Genomic DNA, 21,146 nt, shown 5'->3' on the forward strand with positions numbered 1-21,146 from the left:
AATTGCAGATTGTTTGGGGTTTGATAGGCGATGCAATGCAGATTGGTTGGGGTGTGATCTCTGGGACCTCCACCAGTGCCGAGAATGGAGGTCTGAAATGCCCCTTCATCCTCTACGGACTGCCTGAAATACCCGAGCTCGGTGCTTTTCCCAGCAGTTCCACAGGGAGTGAATGTCCCAGTGGCTGCGGACGATGCCAACGGGCATTTTAGGGTGTAAATTTCAAAATTTTTGAGGGTCCCAGAACACACACCCTCACCAATCTGCAAGTTATCACATAACATTTTTTAAATATCCGATATGGTTTAATATTGAGATTAACCCTTTAAGTGCCTGTCTCATCCTGAAGCGAGATGGGAACCACCATAATCCCCATAGTAATTATGCTGTCACCTATGATGGGCAGACGGACGTTAGTTGGGGGGTCTCCTACTCACGACTTCCTCTATGGGACAACAAAGGGATTTACAGACACTCGGCAGCATTTGCGGCATCTGCTGGGAAATCGCGCGGCCGTCTGCATCTTCAGTTGGCCAAAACTGCATGGAGCGGCGATGAGACGGAGGATTCTAGTACGAGGCCGAGATCTCAGGAGCGGTCCCTACAGTATGTAATGGCCACAAGACGCCCCGGACAAGCAGGAAACCGGAGGATACACACATGGGGTAACACGGTGACATCCTGGGGGCACAGAAGTCCAGGATGGATCGCACCTACAGGCAGGGTAATATTCTGCAGGGCTCAGTAACGCAATGTAGCCGACTGTCAGGAGCAGATGTCGGCACCGCAGAGGAGATTTCTCGATAACATTCCATGTCCAGGAAGGTTTCATCAGATCATCTGCATTTCTAGAGTCTCCTGTATGTGACGGACTCGGATTACTCTGCTCATCAAGGCACGGCCCTATATGAAGGGGTATGCAAGTCTACAAATATGATCACCTATGCACTGGAAAAGCTGCGCTCTGGTGGTCAGATCAGTGTGGATCTTACTGCTGGGACCTGTCCAGGACGGAGACCTTCGGGCCCGCTTTTTAGAGTGGAGTGCAGGGGTGGATCACACATGAGTTCTGCCACTAGGATTAATCTTTAGTGAAGTGACCATGATGACCAAGCACTCGGGGCAGTGTCCCTGCACCCACGGACGGAGCGGTGTCCCTGCACCCACGGACGGAGCGGTGTCCCTGCACCCACGGACGGAGCGGTGTCCCTGCACCCACGGACGGAGCGGTGTCCCTGCACCCACGGACGGAGCGGTGTCCCTGCACCCACGGACGGAGCGGTGTCCCTGCACCCACGGACGGAGCGGTGTCCCTGCACCCACGGACGGAGCGGTGTCCCTGCACCCACGGACGGAGCGGTGTCCCTGCACCCACGGACGGAGCGGTGTCCCTGCACCCACGGACGGAGCGGTGTCCCTGCACCCACGGACGGAGCGGTGTCCCTGCACCCACGGACGGAGCGGTGTCCCTGCACCCACGGACGGAGCGGTGTCCCTGCACCCACGGACGGAGCGGTGTCCCTGCACCCAAGGACGGAGCGGTGTCCCTGCACCCACGGACGGAGCGGCATCGCTGCACGCACGGACGGAGCGGTGTCCCTGCACGCACGGACGGAGCGGTGTCCCTGCACGCACGGACGGAGCGGTGTCCCTGCACCCACGGACGGAGCGGTGTCCCTGCACGCATGGACGGGGCGGTGTCCCTGCACGCACGGACGGAGCGGTGTCCCTGCACCCACGGACGGAGCAGTGTCCCTGCACCCACGGACGGAGCGGTGTCCCTGCACCCACGGACGGGGCGGTGTCATTGTCCCACTGGATGGATTTTATGTCGTGCACGTGCGTGCAGAAATTCGGCTGCATACTACGTGGATCCACAAACTTGGACAGACGCTGCAGCCTCAGCGGCGCTGTGAATATTACAGTGGACATCTCCATACTGACGAGAATCTGCAGCATTTCTGTAACGACCATTTATGACGAACGTCGCGCTGAGCTCTGCGCTTCCCAGAAGTGAACATTTAATAACAGGTCTGGATTGCCCGGGGTCACAGGGTCCGCGCCGCTCTCTTTCTGCTGTTTGCTTTGAATTGAACCACAAACCCTGCGAGTAATGAAAGCTCCGGCACAGACCCCTCTAATTAAGACGGACCAAGATATGCAGCCGCAAGAAATGCCGGCTCTCACGGTGACGGAAATCTCCCTGAACTTCTGCTCTTGCTGAACACTTCTGTTGCATTTTAGTGATCCAGGCATGCTGGGAGTTGCAGTTTTACAACGGCTGGCGAGTTACAGGTCGCGGCCAGAGCTTCAAATAGATTTTCTAGGACTATAATGCTGATTAATCCGGCGATCTACCCATCAGCTGAATGACGGCACCGCTTCTGCTCTCTGGCACCACATTTGGTTGTGGCAGTGCCAGGTACTGCAGTATCAGATTAAAATAGATCATTAATAATATTACAGTTGCAGAAGACTGAGAATGGACGACTTTGACACATTTGTTTTTCTTAAAGGGGATCTGCAACCCTTGAAGCCTTGCTTGCAGCAGTGCAATATATGATATGCAACAGTTTAAAAGGGGGTCTCAATATAACTGCAATGGAAGGGATTGTCCGCTATTTAACCATTGATGACCCTTCCTCAGTCACCCCACAGTCAGTCATTACAGGTCCCACAGTGGACGAGACACCACAGCTCCACCATACACTGTCGTGGCCATTCTCGGTACTGCAGCTCTGCTTCTACAGAAGTATATGGAAGTTGAGTGTTGCATCTGACACTGGGGGTACCGCATGCAATGTCAAAAAGTGCTCTATTTTCCTCCAGCGCCCCCCCTGGAAAAATGAAGTATTACACAGTCCCCATTAAAGTCAACAGGATGTTTGGGAGATGGAGGACAGGACTGGGGGGCAAAATCGTGGTGTCTACAGGTCCTACCTGGCAGTCATCAGAAGACTATTACCCTGCGAAGACTGATGGGCACGCTGGAGATCTGCCGCTTCAGACAGCAGTATATACTATATACCTTGGTACAATGAAGAGTAGGTACACAATGGGGTCTCCTTGTTTCGTGCTCGCCTGCCCTCCTGCATACCGTCCACGCCATGCTCTCAGCTACAAGTCCCAGCTCGGCGGCTCAGCATCCTAATTACAGGGGAATTTTTGCAATATAAACTGAAAAATGGTTTTATTTGTACAACCGAAGATGTTCAGGTGAAGGAGGAGAGGAGACCGTTACGCATGCCGAGAAGGACGCCACCGGGAAACAGGGGAGGGAGAAAAAAAAAAAAAAAAGAGACGGCATGTTGGGACGGCGGTACTGGATACGACTCTGCTGTGACAGCCATGAAGAACGGCATTTCCACGGTAAAGGACTTTCCATATCCCATAACGTGTATAAGGAAACTGTCAGCAGGGAAACCACAGCATCAGGTGACCATTATAGGGTCTTCACTCTCTCATGCAGCCAACCACCTGCCCCTACAGACTGCAGCAGTCACTCGGATATTTGGGGTCGTGACCTCTGACACTTTATTTTCAGCCTGTTTTACGGCTGGTTCTACAATTCCAATATATCGGGAATGATGGGGTCCCAGTGGTAAAACGCCTAGTTATATGTTAGGGCTTAAACAACACGAAATCGGGGTCAGCATGAATCAGAGCCGGCGCCTGGTAGATTATGCCCCGGAATGCTCCGGCATTACAGAGAACACATAGTTAGAATATCGGGAGACAGTCAGCAGAGTCCGCGGTGTCAAGGAATGAATGCCCTATCCTATAACTTACTGATCGCTGGGCGTCTGACCACTGGGACCCAGTCAGTCCCCGGATGTCGGCGTCATGTACTACTCTAGTTAATTGACAGGTGTGTACATTTAGAGAGAGACCTGTCAATCACTGAGTGCTGGGGGGAGAAGCAGTCTGGGGGCCGGCAATGGTGCAGCCCGGGTTTCGGCACATGAATGGAGGGGCAGGTTCCCTTTAATAATTCATCCCTCATTAGACTTTTTACCGGGCACTCACCGACCAGAAGAAAACAAGTCCTCCCTTATAATCTATGTCCATATTGTCTCATTACATGATGAAAAATTCATAAAATCCTCCTTAAGCTGACAAAGCCGCAGATTACTGGGCCCCCCGCTGCGGAAGGATTCTCAATGCAGATGGTGCTCGCATCAAAGAAATGCAAGAAAGAAAGACAACAGCCCCCTCCGTCCGCTCGCCCTTTACCTCCATTCTTTGCAATGGTCCTGAAACACCTCCAGAAGAGACGGAGAAAAGACGCTCGGTTGTGTGGGGTGCACTGGACGAAGGCGAAGTCTCTGAACAGGACGTGGGTCCCCCGAGAAACGCTGGAGAAGCTACGGAGAGAGAGAAGACAGCGACATTAGAATACTAATAATGACCCCAAATAACACCGGCGCCCCCTACGGGGTAAGACCCTGCCCATGTTGTATGGGGGAAGGGACATGACAACAATTCTGAGCTGAATACTGGCCAAAATCAAAAACAGTAATGGTCGCTACGCTTCCTAATGAACCCCTTTCCGCCCCCGTATTACAGGACACTAAATTTAGGAAGTTTTAGGTTTTACGGAATTTTTGAAAAATGACAAAAATAAATTAGGATTGTTTGTGTCTCCAGATTCGGAGACCCGAAAACCATTTTCCCATTTCTTCGAGGATGCCGCTGTGGGACGGTTTGCTCATTCAGCGGGTGGAGCTGTGCTATTTATTAGCATTATTTCGGGGTACAGTAGGCGGTTGTTTCCTATTGATGGGGTAGTCAAAGTGATCAAAGAATTACAATTCTGACATTTTTTATGCCGTTCATCATGTGAGATAAAAAAGGACTCATTATGTTTTTTTTGTTTTTTTAATTAAGATATTCTGAATATGGAAAAACACGAAAACTCCCTGGTTCATGACCCCCGTATTCTGCAGCGCCACTACAAATACTGCCCTATTGTTAATGGTGGATCCTGTGCTATAAATACAGTATGTATATATACATGGCTGACACCTATCATTGTGATGGGAGGATATGGTGGGCATGCTCTACGATCTGTGCAGGGGGTATCGTGCAGAGAGGGGGGGAGGTGAGCAATGACCATCACCTACTGAGAGTAATGGCTGCTGTATTATTTATACACAGGTGAATCCTATTATTCAGATGGGAAAGCAATTTGGGCATGCTCTGGGACCTGTGCAGGGGGTATCGTGCAGAGAGGGAGAGGAGGTGAGCAATGACCATCACCTACTGAGTAGCGGATCACGTATTATTTATACACAGGTGATACCTACTATTGAGATGGAAAAGCAATTTGGGCATGCTTTGGGACCTGTGCAGGGGGTATCGTGCAGAGAGGGGGAGGAGGTGAGCAATGACCATCACCTACTGAGTAGCGGATCACGTATTATTTATACACAGGTGATACCCATTATTGAGATGAAATAAAGAATGGAATCTCCAGCGCTGGACTTCAGTTAAAAATACATCATTTATTGTAAATTCTTAAAATAGAACAACGGGGAGGAAACATAAAAAGAAACTACCACTTCAGAAACAGGAGGAGATATCAACATGCCCTGTAATAAATCTTTCAAGCTATATCCTATCAGAAGCTCATATGACTCTCTTGAGCAAAGGCTTGGGATTTAGTCCAGTCAACAAATTTGATATTTATCAGACTCTTCTAGATGTGAATAAGTTTGCCAGAAATTTAACTTTGAAATGTCATTTTGACTACCAGTCCACCTCTTCAGAGACCTTGTCACTGTCTGGATCTACAAATATTCCTGAGTTAATTTTTCCCTATGGAAATTTTTCTTTTAAAGATCTTATAGGCTATTCCACTCTTAGAGACTTACAATCACATTCCTTACCAAAAAATAGGACTTTAAATGATCTCTTTAAAATGCCCAATCCAGGGTTTTATCCAGTTCAGTCCAGACCTGCTATTCTAGATATATTCCAAGAACTAATAGAGAAAGATTTAGTGGAGCTTGATAAAATAACAGAAATGACATATGACAATTTAACAGCACAAGAGAGAGCAGCTATGAAAGAGTTAAAAGATAATGCTGACATTCTGGTGAGACAGGCAGATAAAGGGGGTGGAGTAGTCGTGCTTAATGCTGGTCTGTATTATTCAGAAAATCTGCGCATTTTGAATGATTCTGCTACCTATTCCAAGATTTCTAGTGATCCCACGTCTAAATTTCAGTGTGATTTGTCAAAATTATTAAACGATGGTTTAGTCACAGGGGCCATAACACAGAAAATTTATGATTATGTTAATATCAAGAACCCTGTGATTCCCATTTATCATGCGTTTCCTAAAATCCACAAGGATTTGTTCCCCCCCCCCTTTAGAACTATAATTTCGGGGATAGGGTCTTTTTCAGAGAAATTGGCAGAGTGGGTTGATCATTACCTACAACCTTTGGTCATTGATCTTCCAGGATATATCAGAGACACCAAAATGTTAATCTCTGCCTTGGATGATTATCATTGGTCACCAGAATATTCATGGATTACCTGTGATGTGGTGGGTTTATACCCGTCCATACCACATAATGTGATTATTTCTAGTCTCACATTCTTTTTGGACAAATATAGCACATATGTGATAGAAATTCAATCCTTCATTGTGGATGCAGTTTCCTTTCTTCTCTCACATAATTATTTTTCATTTGATGGAATTTTTTTTTCTTACAAAAACAAGGAGTAAGTATGGGGGGTAAATGTTCCCCAGCTTTAGCTAATATTACAGTAGCTGTTTGGGAAGAGAAATATATCTTATGTAACAATAATCCCTTTTCACAAAATATACAACTATATGGTCGCTTTATAGATGACCTGATTTTGATTTGGAAGGGAGACATCTCAGGGATTAGTGATTTCATTAGCTATATCAATATGAATGATTTTAATCTTTCATTTACATTTACAGTGTCGGATTTTTCTATCAGTTATTTGGATGTGACTTTGTCTGTGAATCCTGACAACCAAAAGGTCTGCGTTTTTCCTTTCAGAAAACCCACAGATACAAATTCAATTTTACAAGCTTATTCTTGTCACCCCAAGCACGTGGTTAAAAACATTCCAGTGGGAGAATTAATTAGGTTAAAAAGAAATTGCAGTTCACCTATAATATTTGCTAAAGAATCAAACAAAACCCTTTCTAGACTTAAGGACAGAGGATATGCCAATCGGATGCTAAGGAAAGCTGATAATATTGTCAGCAGGATCGATAGACACACCCTGCGGAATGAATCTCCTTTGAGCCTTGTACACACTGGAGTTACTGCTAACAAGAAAAAGAATCGCACACGGGCCCCCTGTAATAATTATGGCCGTCCTATAGTTAGTTTTTCTACCATGTACAGTCCACAATTCAATAAGATAACGGACATTGTCAAAAAATATTTACCTATTTTACACAATGATAATAAACTTGGTCAAATTCTGGACAATACCCAGATACGATACATAGCCAGGAAAGCTCCTGCTTTGAGCGATATCTTATCCCCCAGTCTTTTTATCAGCAATAGGAGAACTAAAAATAATACTTGGTTGTCATATAAAGGCTTCTCCAAATGTGGACATCATCCCTGTAAAGTCTGCAACTATGTGGTTAAAACCAGCAGATTCACTTCTAGTGTTACTGGCATATCATACCCTATTCAGTCTCACATAAATTGTAATTCAGAAGGAGTAATATATGTTATTGAATGCGTTTTTTGTAACCTACAATATGTAGGCTGCACAATAGGACCTCTTAAAAAGAGAATTAGGAAACACTTGTCAGAAGCTACTAGTAGTAATTATAATATTTCAGCAGTTTCTTATCATTGTAAAACTGTTCATGGAGGTAAAACTGATAGTCTCAAAATTATAGCAATAGAGAAAGTCTATAGATCTACTAGGGGAGGTGATTTCAGGAGAAAATTATTAAATCGTGAATCCTTTTGGATTTTTAAATTAAATACAAGAGTACCATTAGGTCTGAACAAACGACTTGATTTAATATTGCAATTAGATTGATATTTTCTTCTGTATATTTACATTCTACTTAGTCCTATTCAATTCTGGTTATTCTGATAATTTTTGTGATTGTTATTATATTCTTATGATATCTTTTTATTAGATTTTTTTTTTTTTGTTTTTCCGACAAGTTTTTGTTTCAGCTCCACATTAGGCTGAGTGTTTGCAAGAGTTAACTGGTAGGGATACTCCCTATTTTCATTAATTCTTTTGTCCAACACCTGTGATTTACTAGTTTTTGTACTATTTGTAGTCGTCAGTATTGGTCTAGTGTGAACCATGAGTAAGACCCTCTAGGTCGAAACGCGTTGGTTGGAGACCACCAGAGACCCCATCTGCCTGTATGTCCTTATCCATACTTTTTTTTGTTCTATTTTAAGAATTTACAATAAATGATGTATTTTTAACTGAAGTCCAGCGCTGGAGATTCCATTCTTTATTTTGCTTCAGTCAACACCCCTGATCAAGGTGACTCCGTGCGCAGGAGGATTATGGATTGCAACCGAGACTGGTGAGCTGACCTCCCTTCATTTTCCCTATCCTTCTATAATCATTATTGAGATGGGAAAACAATTTGGGCATGCTCTGGGACCTGTGCAGGGGGTATCATGCAGGGAAGGGGAGGAGGTGTCCTAAGGAGAACGCCGTGAATGCTGTTACCTATTATGTGTATTACAACAGTGATGCCTTTGCCAACAGAAAAGCGATGACTGCGCGTGCGCTGGGACAACGTGGTGCATGACATTTCACTACTGAACCGACCCAAGTTTCCTGCATAACCTCAGGAGATCCGTCACGTATGGAGAAGCATTTCGTCCGGCGATAACCGGCCATTGCCGACGGTGCTCGGAGAGACACTACCGGAGAACCAGATTAGTGAAGGGAGAGTTTGGATGCGAGACGTGTTTACAGAAATCTCGGAGCATCTGGAAGCGTTCACCAACTAAACAGGTTGTTATGACATTCAAGAAAAACATATAGAAGTAAACCGTGCCCAGAAATGGAAGGAAAATTACACATACATATAATTTGAGCCGAGGAGCAGTTGCCTGGACTCGCTAGAAAACATCCACAAATAAGTATGATTCACCCGACAATTCGGAAAAAACATGGGAACAAAATGCACAGCACCACAACCACCAGAGACGTCATTCTGTAGGACACCATTCACACACATTGGTGGCAAACGGCTGCAAATACGACACATGGCTGCCCATTACTGGGATCCGGAAAGAAGAAAAAAGGGACAGGAGCTTTGGCTTTATACGTTTTAACCTTCAGCATTGGATTTTGAAGAACCAGTGATCGTATAGTGTCATCCTGAGAAAGGATCATGCCAGCTCTTACAGCAAATCCACTGCGGACACTTGTATTCTGGAGCGCCAGACTGCTTACAGGATGCAATCTTCATTCCTTCATTTATTGTCAGATCTCAGATATGCGGTGAGAAACCTGTGATGCCGTTACTCTCAGCAATACAGGCAGGGTGTGATGTATGTGGCCCCTTACACACACACTCCAAGTAATACATGGATGTGAGATCTGTGTGTCCTCCCAGTAATACAGGCTGGATGAGAGGTCTGTGTGTCCTCCCAGTAATACAGGCTGAATGTGAGCTCTGTGTGTCTCCCAGTAATACAGGCTGGATGTGAGCTCTGTGTGTCTCCCAGTAATATAGGCTGGATGTGAGCTCTGTGTGTGCCTCCCAGTAATATAGGCTGGATGTGAGCTCTGTGTGTCTCCCAGTAATATAGGCTGGATGTGAGCTGTGTGTGCCTCCCAGTAATATAGGCTGGATGTGAGCTCTGTGTGCCTCCCAGTAATATAGGCTGGATGTGAGCTCTGTGTGTGCCTCCCAGTAATACAGGCTGGATGTGAGCTCTGCGTGTCCTCGAAGTAATATAGGCTGGATGTGAGAGCTGTGTGTCCTCCCAGTAATATAGGCTGGATGTGAGAGCTGTGTGTCCTCCCAGTAATATAGGCTGGATGTGAGAGCTGTGTGTCCTCCCAGTAATATAGGCTGGATGTGAGAGCTGTGTGTCCTCCCAGTAATACAGGCTGGATGTGAGGTCTGTGTGTCTCCCAGTAATACAGGCTGGATGTGAGCTCTGCCTCTGCGTGTCCTGCCAGTAATACAGGCTGGATGTGAGCTCTGCGTGTCCTCCCAGTAATACAGGCTGGATGTGAGCTCTGCGTGTCATCCCAGTAATACAGGCTGGATGTGAGCTCTGCGTGTCCTCCCAGTAATATAGGCTGGATGTGAGAGCTGTGTGTCCTCCCAGTAATACAGGCTGGATGTGAGCTTTGCGTGTCCTGCCAGTAATACAGACTGGATGTGAGCTCTGCGTGTCCTCCCAGTAATACAGGCTGGATGTGAGCTCTGCGTGTCCTCCCAGTAATACAGGCTGGATGTGAGCTCTGCGTGTCCTCCCAGTAATATAGGCTGGATGTGAGAGCTGTGTGTCCTCCCAGTAAAACAGGTTGGATGTGAGGCCTGTGTGTCCTCCCAGTGATACTTGCTGGATGTGAGGTCTGTATAGCCTCTCAATAATACTTACTGGATGAGAGGTTGGTGTGTCCAGGATACTATTGTCTGTCTTCTCTTGCACTCATGTATCAGCACAGCTTCATTCCTGGAGAGATTGCCTTTTGATATGCTGGTGACTAAGAACTGTCATAGTCAAGATAAGAACTCCAAAGGATGTGTGTCAGATTTTAAAGTCCAGCTAGCTAGGTGAAGGACGTACACACACACTCTGGAAAAATAATATGGTAGGAAACTTGTTTGTCAAGACGATTTTGCTGTTAGGAAGCAAATTAAACAGTGTAAAGGTGTCCATAGCCTTTAGAAAAAAAAAAAAAAATATGGAACGTTCGAAAACCCCTTTTTTCCATTTGTCACACACAGCTTTTGAGACTAAGTCTCCAGGCCAGAAATACACTCCATGGGAGTACTGATTATTCACATTCACAAAAGGAACTTTTGGTTGTGAATAGTACCAGTAAGCAGCGCTAAAGGATAGTTATTAGGTAGTGGTTAATCTGTCTCTGCCCAGTACTCAGGTAAGCAATGTCAGATCTCGCTTTCATTTTAGAGGGGCTCACCCATTAGTGTGCCGATCGTCAGTGACTAGACACCAGCACTGCTGAGTACACGGGATATATGGAACATTGGGATCCAGGGACAAGAAACACAAGGACAGTGTGTACAGCGTGGCCTGTGAAGCTCCAAACAGAGAGACACATTTCAATGAGCATCATTGTCTCCGGCTGTTTCAAAATTAGTTACGGGCACAGCGCCAGGGCAGGAGAAACGTTTAAGCAATCACGAAAACCTGTAGACAAGTAACATAAAAGGTCATGAGATGCCAGGTACCACCCCGACTCAATCCCCTTTCTTAGTTCTGTGCCAAGTCAACAAGTCTTGACTGACTCTCTTAGAAGAAAGGCAGCGTCCTACTCAAGAGATTTCCCTCAAGGACCAACGAAAAAGATGTAAAAATAAAACCATTGAAAATTCTAACAAGATGAAAAGAAAAATAAGAAAACCCAACAAGAATGAGACACGCGGAGGTGAAACGCAGATGAAGGAATCACCGGCTACATCCAAGCTCCGCTATAGAAGAGAGAAGTCAGGAACGAGGTCCTGGAGGAGTTTCCAAAGTCCGGAAAGGGAACTTTTGGTATATAGGTCACTTGGAGTACCGGCATTTAGACAACCAAATCCAACGAGAGCAAAATAAGGGATGACACTTAAGTTGAGAGGATGAGAGGAGGTCCTACTGCAAGGTCACAGCCCAAATATTCTCCCCATAAAGGTCACAAACACTTCAATGATGGCTTCTTGCCCGGTTGGGTTGGCTAACCTAAAGAAAAATCCACTATGTACATGTCAACTTTTTTCGTTAAAAGAATCCACGGTAGATAACCCGAGGCTTTATCATTGGGATCAACAGTGATCGGCTGAAATCCACGGAGACCTGACAGAAGCAGTGAAGAATAAGAACAGAGGGGAGGGAACCATAGCAAAGATAAAGAAGCACATTTTCAGGACCTGGGTCATTACTACTTTGTTTCCAGGTGACCCATGGACCCCACATCTGCATGAGGGTCTCCCAGCAGCCATTAAAATCAGGACACAACCAGTATGTATTGGGCTCTCCCTTACCAAGGGCTCCGTAGACACCGCATGCGCTGCCTCCATGGTACGTGCGCCTGGATCACATTCTCTGCCTTGTTTTATGCTCTTGAAAAATATCTGAAAAAAAAGACAACTTGCAAAATAAACTTTTAAAGCATAGGAGGCAATGAGTTCCGTGAACTTATTTTCTTGTTGAATTAAAGGGATCATCCAAGGACTAAAAATATTCTTAAAAAGGGGTCAGACTGGTTAAAAAAAATAAAGCAGTAGTGCTCACCTTCACCGTTCCCCTCAGCTCTGGTCCAGTTCTCAAAGGTTTCCACTTCTTGGTCTTGTCGTGACACATCCATTCAATCATTGTCTGTAGTGGTGACTATCCTGAGCCAGTGATTGGCTGCAGCGGTGACTCTCCTGACCCAGTGACTGGCTGCAGCGGTGACTCTCCTGACCCAGCGACTGGCTGCAGCGGTGACTCTCCCGAGTCAGTGATTGGCATTTCCATACCTTCTCGCTTTGTCGCGTCAGGACTAGAGAGAAATACTCGCACTCGCTGATGCCCCCCACTGATCTGGTTCCAACCGAATCCAGATTCCGTCTCAGTACATTGGAAATGCCTTATGATATTAGCAGCAGCAGAGCCACTCGGCCAGTGATAAGGGAGAGGCCATTGTCAGAGTATCAATGTGGGACCAAGAAGGTACAACCCCAATTACAAAAAAGTTTGGCCAATCTTTAAAATGTAAAGAAGAATGCGATGATTTGGAATCTCTTACCTCCATACTTTATCACACAGAACAGATCAGACATTTTTACATTTTATTTGAAAAAATTGACTAATCTACGAGTTTATGACAGCGACATCTCAGATCTCAGTGCTGTTCCCGGGCCGTGTCCACCATTGTGCCCAGGTCATGTCCATCATTGTGCCTGGGACGTGTCGATGATTGCTGCAGAGTCGTATCCACCACTGTGCCGGATCCGTGTCCATCATTGTGCCTGGGTCGCATCCAAAATTGTGCCTGGACAATGTCCACAATTAACCTCACGCATCTCTTGTCTGAGTCTCTTTCCTGCGCTCCTAAGACCGTTTTCCATTTTCTCATCACAATTAACTTCAGGCTGTGTCCATCATTGCGCCGGTGCCTTGTCCCCAGGCCACTTGCCTTATTGTGCCCGGGCCATGTCCACCATTGCACTGGGCAGTGTCCACCATCGCGCCAGGGTCTTATCCCGAAGCCATTTCCCCTTTTGTGCTGAGGCAGTGTACACCAATGCCTCGGGGCCTTGTACGCGGGCCGTCTCCCTATTGTGCCTGGGCTGTGTCCACCAATGCACCAGGGCCTTGTCCGCAGACTGTTTCCCCTATTGTGCCTGGGCTGTGTCCACCAATGCACCGTTTCCCCTATTGTGCCTGGGCTGTGTCCACCAATGCACTGGGACCTTGTCCGCTGGCCGTCTCCCCTATTGTGCTTGGGCTGTGTCCACCAATGCACCGGGGCCTTGTCCGCAGGCTCTTTCCCCTATTGTGCCTGGGCTGTGTCCACCAATACACCGGGGCCTTGTCCGCAGGCTCTTTCCCCTATTGTGCCTGGGCTGTGTCCACCAATACACCGGGGCCTTGTCCGCAGGCTCTTTCCCCTATTGTGCCTGGGCTGTGTCCACCAATGCACCGGGGCCTTGTCCCCAGGCTGTTTCCCCTATTGTGCCTGGGCTGTGTTCATCAATGCACCGGGGCCTTGTCCGCAGGCTGTTTCCCCCTATTGTGCCTGGTCTGTGTCCACCAATGCACCGAGGCCTTATCCACTGGCCGCTTACCCTATTGTGCTGGGGCTGTGTCCACCAATGCACCGGGGTCTTGTCCGCAGGTCGTCTCCCCTATTGTGCTGCGGCTGTGTCCACCAAAGCACCGGGGTCTTGTCCGCAGGCCGTTTACCCTGTTGTGCTGGGGCTGTGTCCACCAATGCACCGGGGTCTTGTCCGCAGGTCGTCTCCCCTATTGTGCTGCGGCTGTGTCCACAAATGCACCGGGGCCTTGTCCGCAGGCCGTTTACCCTGTTGTGCTGGGGCTGTGTCCACCAATGCACCGGGGTCTTGTCCGCAGGCCGTTTACCCTGTTGTGCTGGGGCTGTGTCCACCAATGCACCGGGGTCTTGTCCGCAGGTCGTCTCCCCTATTGTGCTGCGGCTGTGTCCACCAATGCCCCGGGGCCTTGTCCGCAGGCCATTTCCCCTATTGTGCCCAGGCTGTGTCCACCAATGCACCGGGGCCTTGTCCGCAGGTCGTCTCCCCTATTGTGCTGCGGCTGTGTCCACAAATGCACCGGGGCCTTGTCTGCAGGTCGTCTCCCCTACTGTGCTGCGGCTGTGTTCACCAATGCACTGGGGCCTTATCCACAGGCCGTTTACCCTATTGCGCTGGGGCAGTGTCCACCAATGCACCGGGGTCTTGTCCGCAGGTTGTCTCCCCTATTGTGCTGTGGCTGTGTCCACCAATGCCCCGGGGCCTTGTCCGCAGGCCGTTTCCCCTATTGTGCCCGGGCTGTGTCCACCATTGCACTGTGGCCTTGTCCGCAGGTCGTCTCCCCTACTGTGCTGCGACTGTGTCCACCAATGCACCGAGGCCTTGTCCGCAGGTCGTCTCCCCTATTGTGCCCGGGCTGTGTCCATCGATGCACCGGGGCCTTGTCCGCAGGTCGTCTCCCCTATTGTGCCCGGGCTGTGTCCACCGATGCACCGGGGCCTTGTCCGCGGGCTGTCTCCCCTATTGTGCCCGGGCTGTGTCCACCAATGCACCGAGGCCTTGTCCGCAGGTCGTCTCCCCTATTGTGCCCGGGCTGTGTCCACCGATGCACCGGGGTCTTGTCCGCAGGTCGTCTCCCCTACTGTGCTGCGACTGTGTCCACCAATGCACCGGGGCCTTGTCCGCGGGCCGTCTCCCCTATTGTGCCTGGGCTGTGTCCACCAATGCACCGGGGCCTTGTCCGCGGGCCGTCTCCCCTATTGTGCCCGGGCTGTGTCCACCAATGCACCGGGGCCTTGTCCGCGGGCCGTCTCCCCTATTGTGCCCGGGCTGTGTCCACCAATGCACCGGGGCCTTGTCCGCGGGTTGTCTCCCCTATTGCCCAAGAGCCAAGTCTACCTTTGTGTAACATATTCTCTTGTTTTTACCACAGTCTGTCTCCTCACCTCCCTGACATTTACAATTGCTGGTGTTTTTGAAGAGGAACGTTGTCCCCTTCTTGTTTAATGTTGGAAACTCGCTGCTCCACAGTTCGGGGTCTTGGACTCATAATGCATCAAATGTTTTCTATTGCTGAGAAGTCCGGACTGCAGGCGGCCGGTTCATCGCTGAGCTCTTTCTGTGGCGCTGCGCTGTGTGATGGATGCAGTGTGAGGTCTAGTGTTGACCTGCTGAAATATGCACGGCTTTCATCTTTCCTTTACATTTTACACAGTGACCCAACTTTTTTTTGGAATTGGGGTTGTAAGTTTCCAGAAGCCAAGGATTCTGAGGATTGGGGAGTGCCAGTCAGTATTACTGGCTCAGTGACCTGCTCAGCTGTACATTGGCAGAGTGGCCATTTCTGGTGCAATGAGATGGACCAAGAAGTAGAGGCCTATAGGAATCGTGTAAATCTTGGAACCGATTCTGTGCGGGATCGGTAATGGCGAGGTTTATTTCTTTCACCCAATCTGAGCCCTTTTAATAGTTTTGGATCCCCCTGGACAATCCCCAAATATTTAGCCAATTAAAATGACCATACAAACGAACCTTACATTGCTCCGATCCTGCAGAAGAAGCCGTGACAGTGGATGTGCGCAGTATGTGCTGGCACGCACAAATACGACGAGCCAGACAATTGCTTAACCCCTCTGTGGCTGACAATGTACAATTCCCCCATGCCGCCATGACCCTTTCGGTGACAAAGGGGCCATTTAAAGCTCTTTATCCTTCCTTTCTCTGGTTTTCATTGGCCTCAAGAGGTCAGTAAGTTAAAAGCATCTTTTGCTCGTCTGCCTACAGGGTCTGAAGCCAGATAGCTGAACTTAATGAGCAAATAAAGAGGGAACATCCCTTTGATCAAGGCGACCAAGCGACTCCTATTGTAGTGTGCGAGACATCGGCGCTGTCCCCTCCTCCGGGTCACACTCCATAAAGGAAGAAGGACTTAGTAGGAAACAGCCGAAAGGGATAGAAAGAGAATAGATGTCAGGTTGGATGTTGGCGGAGGTTATTGAGGGTGTTGGGACTCCTCCGGTTACTGGTTTGGCAGGAACATCCTGTCCGCGAGGATCCATGCCGAGTCTTGCTGGAAAAGTCCAAACAAACACGAAGCTACATACCTGCAAGCAGGTAATAAGGGACAGTAGCCTGGCGCGGACCCCTACAATCCACGTTACTCATCATACATTGAGTTACATAAGCTCGGCTGCGGAGAGAAACGTTCATCCTGCGATCACGGGTATTTGTACAACGCCGCCTGTCATCGGGGAGACATTGTTCCTCCTGACACAGCTATGCATTGATCTTCTAATGAAATGGTTAAACATTCCTGAGCCTTCTCCATCACATGAGCTACCCAAAAACAGTCACATATTGCTTATCCCCATCAATAGGTGATAATTTGGGGGGGGTGGTCGGCTCTGACTACTGGGAACAGAAATGCAAGAGGGAAATTAAGTGCACCTATTCGTGCCCTATGAAAGTGAACGTGTGTTGCGATCTACGAGCTATCGGGACACACGAGTCATCACAAGTCCAGACCTGCCGGAGCTCCGCACCTTACATGTTGCCATTCAGGTAACTTTGGGGTCACAATTACTTTCACTATGGGGCACTGCTGTAGGAATGAGATAATGCGATCATCGGCCGCACGGCATGCATCGAGGTCTACGTTATCGCGAAGCTCCAAGTTAAATAGCTCGTACCAAGCGTATAAGTTATCTCCTGTACACAGAACAGTGGATATACTGGAGCCATCAAAACTAAAAAAATGGGGCTCTGCAGACCAGACGTTGAGCATGTGGACCTCGGAATGACAGTGTCTTCAGGACTGGCAGAGAAAGCCGAGTCCAGCACTCGCCCATCAGTAGTAGCACCATAGACTATAAGTGGAGGTCTATGCCATCCGGACGGGGCTTCTCAGGATTTGAGGTGATCTCCGTAATCAATAAGTTATTTCCAATCTTAAAGGACAGGAGAAGGCTTATAAACGTGGTACACACCCTTTAAAAGACAAACAAATCCTCTCCTTCCTCCATGACTGTCAACTTTGTGTATTTTAAAAAGTTTTTTTTTTTTTTTTTTTAAAAAGTAAAACTTTGGGAATAAGAGTGGAAGAAGAGCAAGTCCACACACGTCGCCTTCGCTGCAGGTCATCTCAGTTACAGATCCCCCAAGAAATCTGCAGAACACCGCGACAAAGAATAATGAAGATTAAAAATAAAAGGAATTTCCATTGACTCGAAAATCTGCAGGTAATTAGCAGGAATAATCGTTATAATAGAGACGTTCTTCCCTCTTGAGGTCAAGGAGGAAAATCTGCAACAATTCTGTCAAAAAAAAACAAAAACGTGCAATTTAACAGCTCGTCCAACTTGCAGAACTGGCAGTAAATTTCGGGAGCGGGTTATTGAGATTCGCAGAATCAAATTCTCTACAGTAAGTCGATCTGGCGTAAATTCCGCTTTTAATGTGGCGAAGGCCGTGCACCATTCATCTGACTGTTCCTGCGTGGCCGGTGATCGGTGGGGTCCGCTGACTGATGCGGTCACGGGCCGGTGAAGTCGAACAGACGCCATTAATACGCCACTAGAAGAAAAGATACACGTTTCTCAGGAACGCGGCGGCGGAGTTAAAAGGAAACAATGTCATTACTTTATAGCCCCGGTTGTAACAAATACTGTTTAAATAGCCCTGGGGCTAGAATTCTACATGGATTCTCATCTGTACAGAGGCACCTGCTGAAACGGCCGCCCTCCCTCGCCTGCAGTGCCCTCTGCGATAAGCTCTGTGCACAAAGCCAAGAGGATGTGTCTGTGCAGATACTGCAGCTGAGAGAGCGAGGTTGCATGCAGGTCACCGGAGGGCAGGTGTATGGGGAAAACCACCAGATCGCATGATCAGACAAGGCAGGGAGGAGAGGAGCGAGAAGCCGCGCACCTGCTGGATGCAGGACTCGCTCAAGTGCATGCACACAATTATTGGGAACCTGCGGCATCCAAGCACCAGAGAGGTCATAAAAAGACACTAAAATTGGTCACGGGAGATTATAATCTCCATTTTTACAGTGGTTAGTCACTCATGGACTTTTCGCCATCCCAAGGAATGAGCAAAGGGTGTCCGTCCTTCCGAAGGACTCAGCAAGGCACGGAGGGCCTATTACTTGCGTTGCTCTCATCTTCCTGAGCAGGAGCGCACTATTCCTCCAGCTTCCCTGCGCTCCTGATTGAGGACAGTTTGGATTAGCGGCAGGGTGACGCCGTCTGTCCGACCTGTGCGGTCCTGTTCTGATGACTGCTGAGCTCCTCGCTGGACTGAGCAGTCAGGGATTGGCCGCAGAGGTTATAAGTCCATCCGGATGAAGAAGAAAGTAAGGAAACCATCAGAGGGCATGTGACCGCTGCCGCCAATCATTGACCTCAGTGATGTCCAACATATCCTTGCAGCAGCTAGTGATTGGCTGCAGTGTTCACATCTATGTCCGGCCGAAGTAAAGACTGGCAGAGAACCTAGTAAATGTCTGAAGAGGAGCAGCGAGGGGAGAATAGGTTTCATTTTTTTTTTTCATTTGTGAATAAGTGGCTAGACAACCCCTTTAAGGACACAATATTTTCTAATCCCTGTTTTAAGAAGGGCAATGTTGATCCCACTAGTATGAAGGCATTTTACATATGTCATGCATGTCCAGGGGGGAGATCTGAAGGGAATGCGGCACGCGCCCCTCCTCCGACATATTAGAGATGGGAAAAACCCTCCGAAATGTCTGGTAAGAAAAGAGGGGGCTCGTATAGGAAGCGACACATGAACTGACCCCCAAAATCCATCAGGGGCTCCATATCGAAGCTTCGGATATTACAAGACTTCCAGTTCTCGCTGATATCAACCAGACGAGCCGCACAGAATCTCCTAAAAGGATTTTAAGGAGCAGAATGCCTGGAATTAGACCCCAGCTGTCACTTCGACCCTGTGGCATCTACACAATCTGCTTCATCAGATCCAGATCCGAGACATTCAAGCCGCAAGACGAAGACGCGAGGAAATGAGGAGAAGCAGGAGAGCGGGCGCGTGGACGGGAAGAGTCCTCAGTTACAGAGGAGTATTGCTGGTTGGATTTTCTTACATTTCCTGCTCTTATTTATTGACTTCACAGACACGACAGCGCCACGGTCAGCGACCGGCAGCTGATCGACACCGCAGGCGCTGCTGACCCACGAGAAGAAAGCCCTGGAAAGGATGAATTTCAAGAAAGGTTTTCTTTTTGGTTCCAATAATAGAGCGACATGATCAGATGGTTCCTTCGATGACAACTTGACAAAAGGATTCTTTTAAATCATTGCTTCATCAAGATGATTACTTTTCAGGTTGCATGGGATGTAGAACGGCAATAAAAATGACACCCATCTTGTGGTGATCCGACGAGCGAGCGCTGAGAAATAGAGCTTTAAATCCCCATGCAAAACAGCATCGAAGTGCATTGGGGGCGTGTCAGTGTTTTGGAACACCCCCAGTGCACCTCCAGGCTAATCTGCATGCGATAGCTCAGGGCTGGCTCATCGGATCAGCAGAAGATAGATATTATTTTTATCGTTATGCTTGGCCCTATGTAGCCCTGAAAGCTTCCCTTTAAATGACTTTACAAGAACAAAATTATGGAGCGAGGAAATGAATCCGGGGGCTGAACGACCAGTGATTGCCATCACTTATAGAGCCGCACAGCATCTTCCTTTGTAAAAGTGGAGTCCAGGAGCCGATCCTAAATGACGGAAGAAAAAAAACCAAACAAACTGATCTTTAGTAGCCAGAATGTCATACGGCAATATACACAACGCAGGTTTACATGGGACTGCCTGATCAGTTCTACTCAGCAATGGTTACGTGACTTCATCAAAGTCAGAAAACACCTGGTTTGCACAACGCAGATATATTTCCTGCCACAATGTGAATGTAACCGGATCCGGTCAGAATGTAACATCAGATCTCCTGATCGGCACAAAGTAACAGGAACCAGTCTCCACCCAAAATAACTCTGCTAAAGAGGTAAAAAGTCGATCAGCGCTCGACTAAAGGCCGATACAAATTGTGTACAGGGAAAAAAAAAAAAAAAATCAATCGTTAAAGGGGTTGTTCACTTTTAGCAAAGTGGATTCCAATTATTTCCTAATAACATAATCAGAAAGCTCTCACCCTCCCCAGGTCCAGCTGGTCTGACCTCAGTGCTTGGGCTGTGACATCACCGCTGCAGCCAATCAGTGAGCTCAGCAACCGCAGCCAAAAACACGTCTAAAGCGTTTTTTTTTTCCTTCTTATGGGAATAAGAAATGGGACATTTATGGAAGTTTTTGAAAAAAGTCGCAATTCATGAAATAATCGACAAAGATTTTTTAAAAAAATGGCGCGGGTGGTGAAAAGTAGCAGCAAGTTACAAATTGTAGTGCAGAAATGACGAGAGACAAAATTTGCAACACTGACGCCTTCGTCTCTGCTAATCTTAACTGAATACGTCTTCTTTGCTCCCAAGAGTGCAAAAAAAAAAAAAAAAGTGAATTAGTCTTGAATACTTGATGCAGTCTTCACCCTGCGGCTCACTGGGAGCTTAGGAGAGGAAGACATGAGATGTCTGCTCCCAACGTGGCTGACGCCGGCTCTGGGGGCTTCCCAGGGGGTCGCCTGTTGAAAGGTTTACCGGATATTGCTTGTAACATGGAGAGGGAAGGGTCAATTTTATTAACCT

The 21,146-nt window shown here is 47.8% G+C and overlaps 1 protein-coding gene across 4 annotated transcripts in view; it reads right to left on the minus strand.

The window, feature by feature from the left end:
- CSTPP1 (centriolar satellite-associated tubulin polyglutamylase complex regulator 1) overlaps positions 1 to 21,146 on the minus strand; it is a 152,858-nt gene that overhangs the window by 88,563 nt on the left and 43,149 nt on the right. For 3 of the 4 annotated variants that reach the window (XM_073541632.1, XM_073541633.1, XM_073541634.1), the window contains one exon: positions 4,234 to 4,364. In XM_073541632.1, coding sequence (XP_073397733.1) covers positions 4,234 to 4,364 — 131 coding nt within the window. Of the gene's footprint in view, positions 1 to 4,233; positions 4,365 to 12,220; positions 12,311 to 21,146 lie in introns of all 4 variants that reach the window. The other variant, XM_073541636.1, reaches the window with a different exon arrangement.

Source organism: Dendrobates tinctorius, unplaced genomic scaffold (genome assembly GCF_039654945.1).
Source record: "Dendrobates tinctorius isolate UK_male_01 unplaced genomic scaffold, ASM3965494v1 ptg000124l, whole genome shotgun sequence".
NCBI classification, from domain to species: domain Eukaryota; kingdom Metazoa; phylum Chordata; class Amphibia; order Anura; family Dendrobatidae; genus Dendrobates; species Dendrobates tinctorius.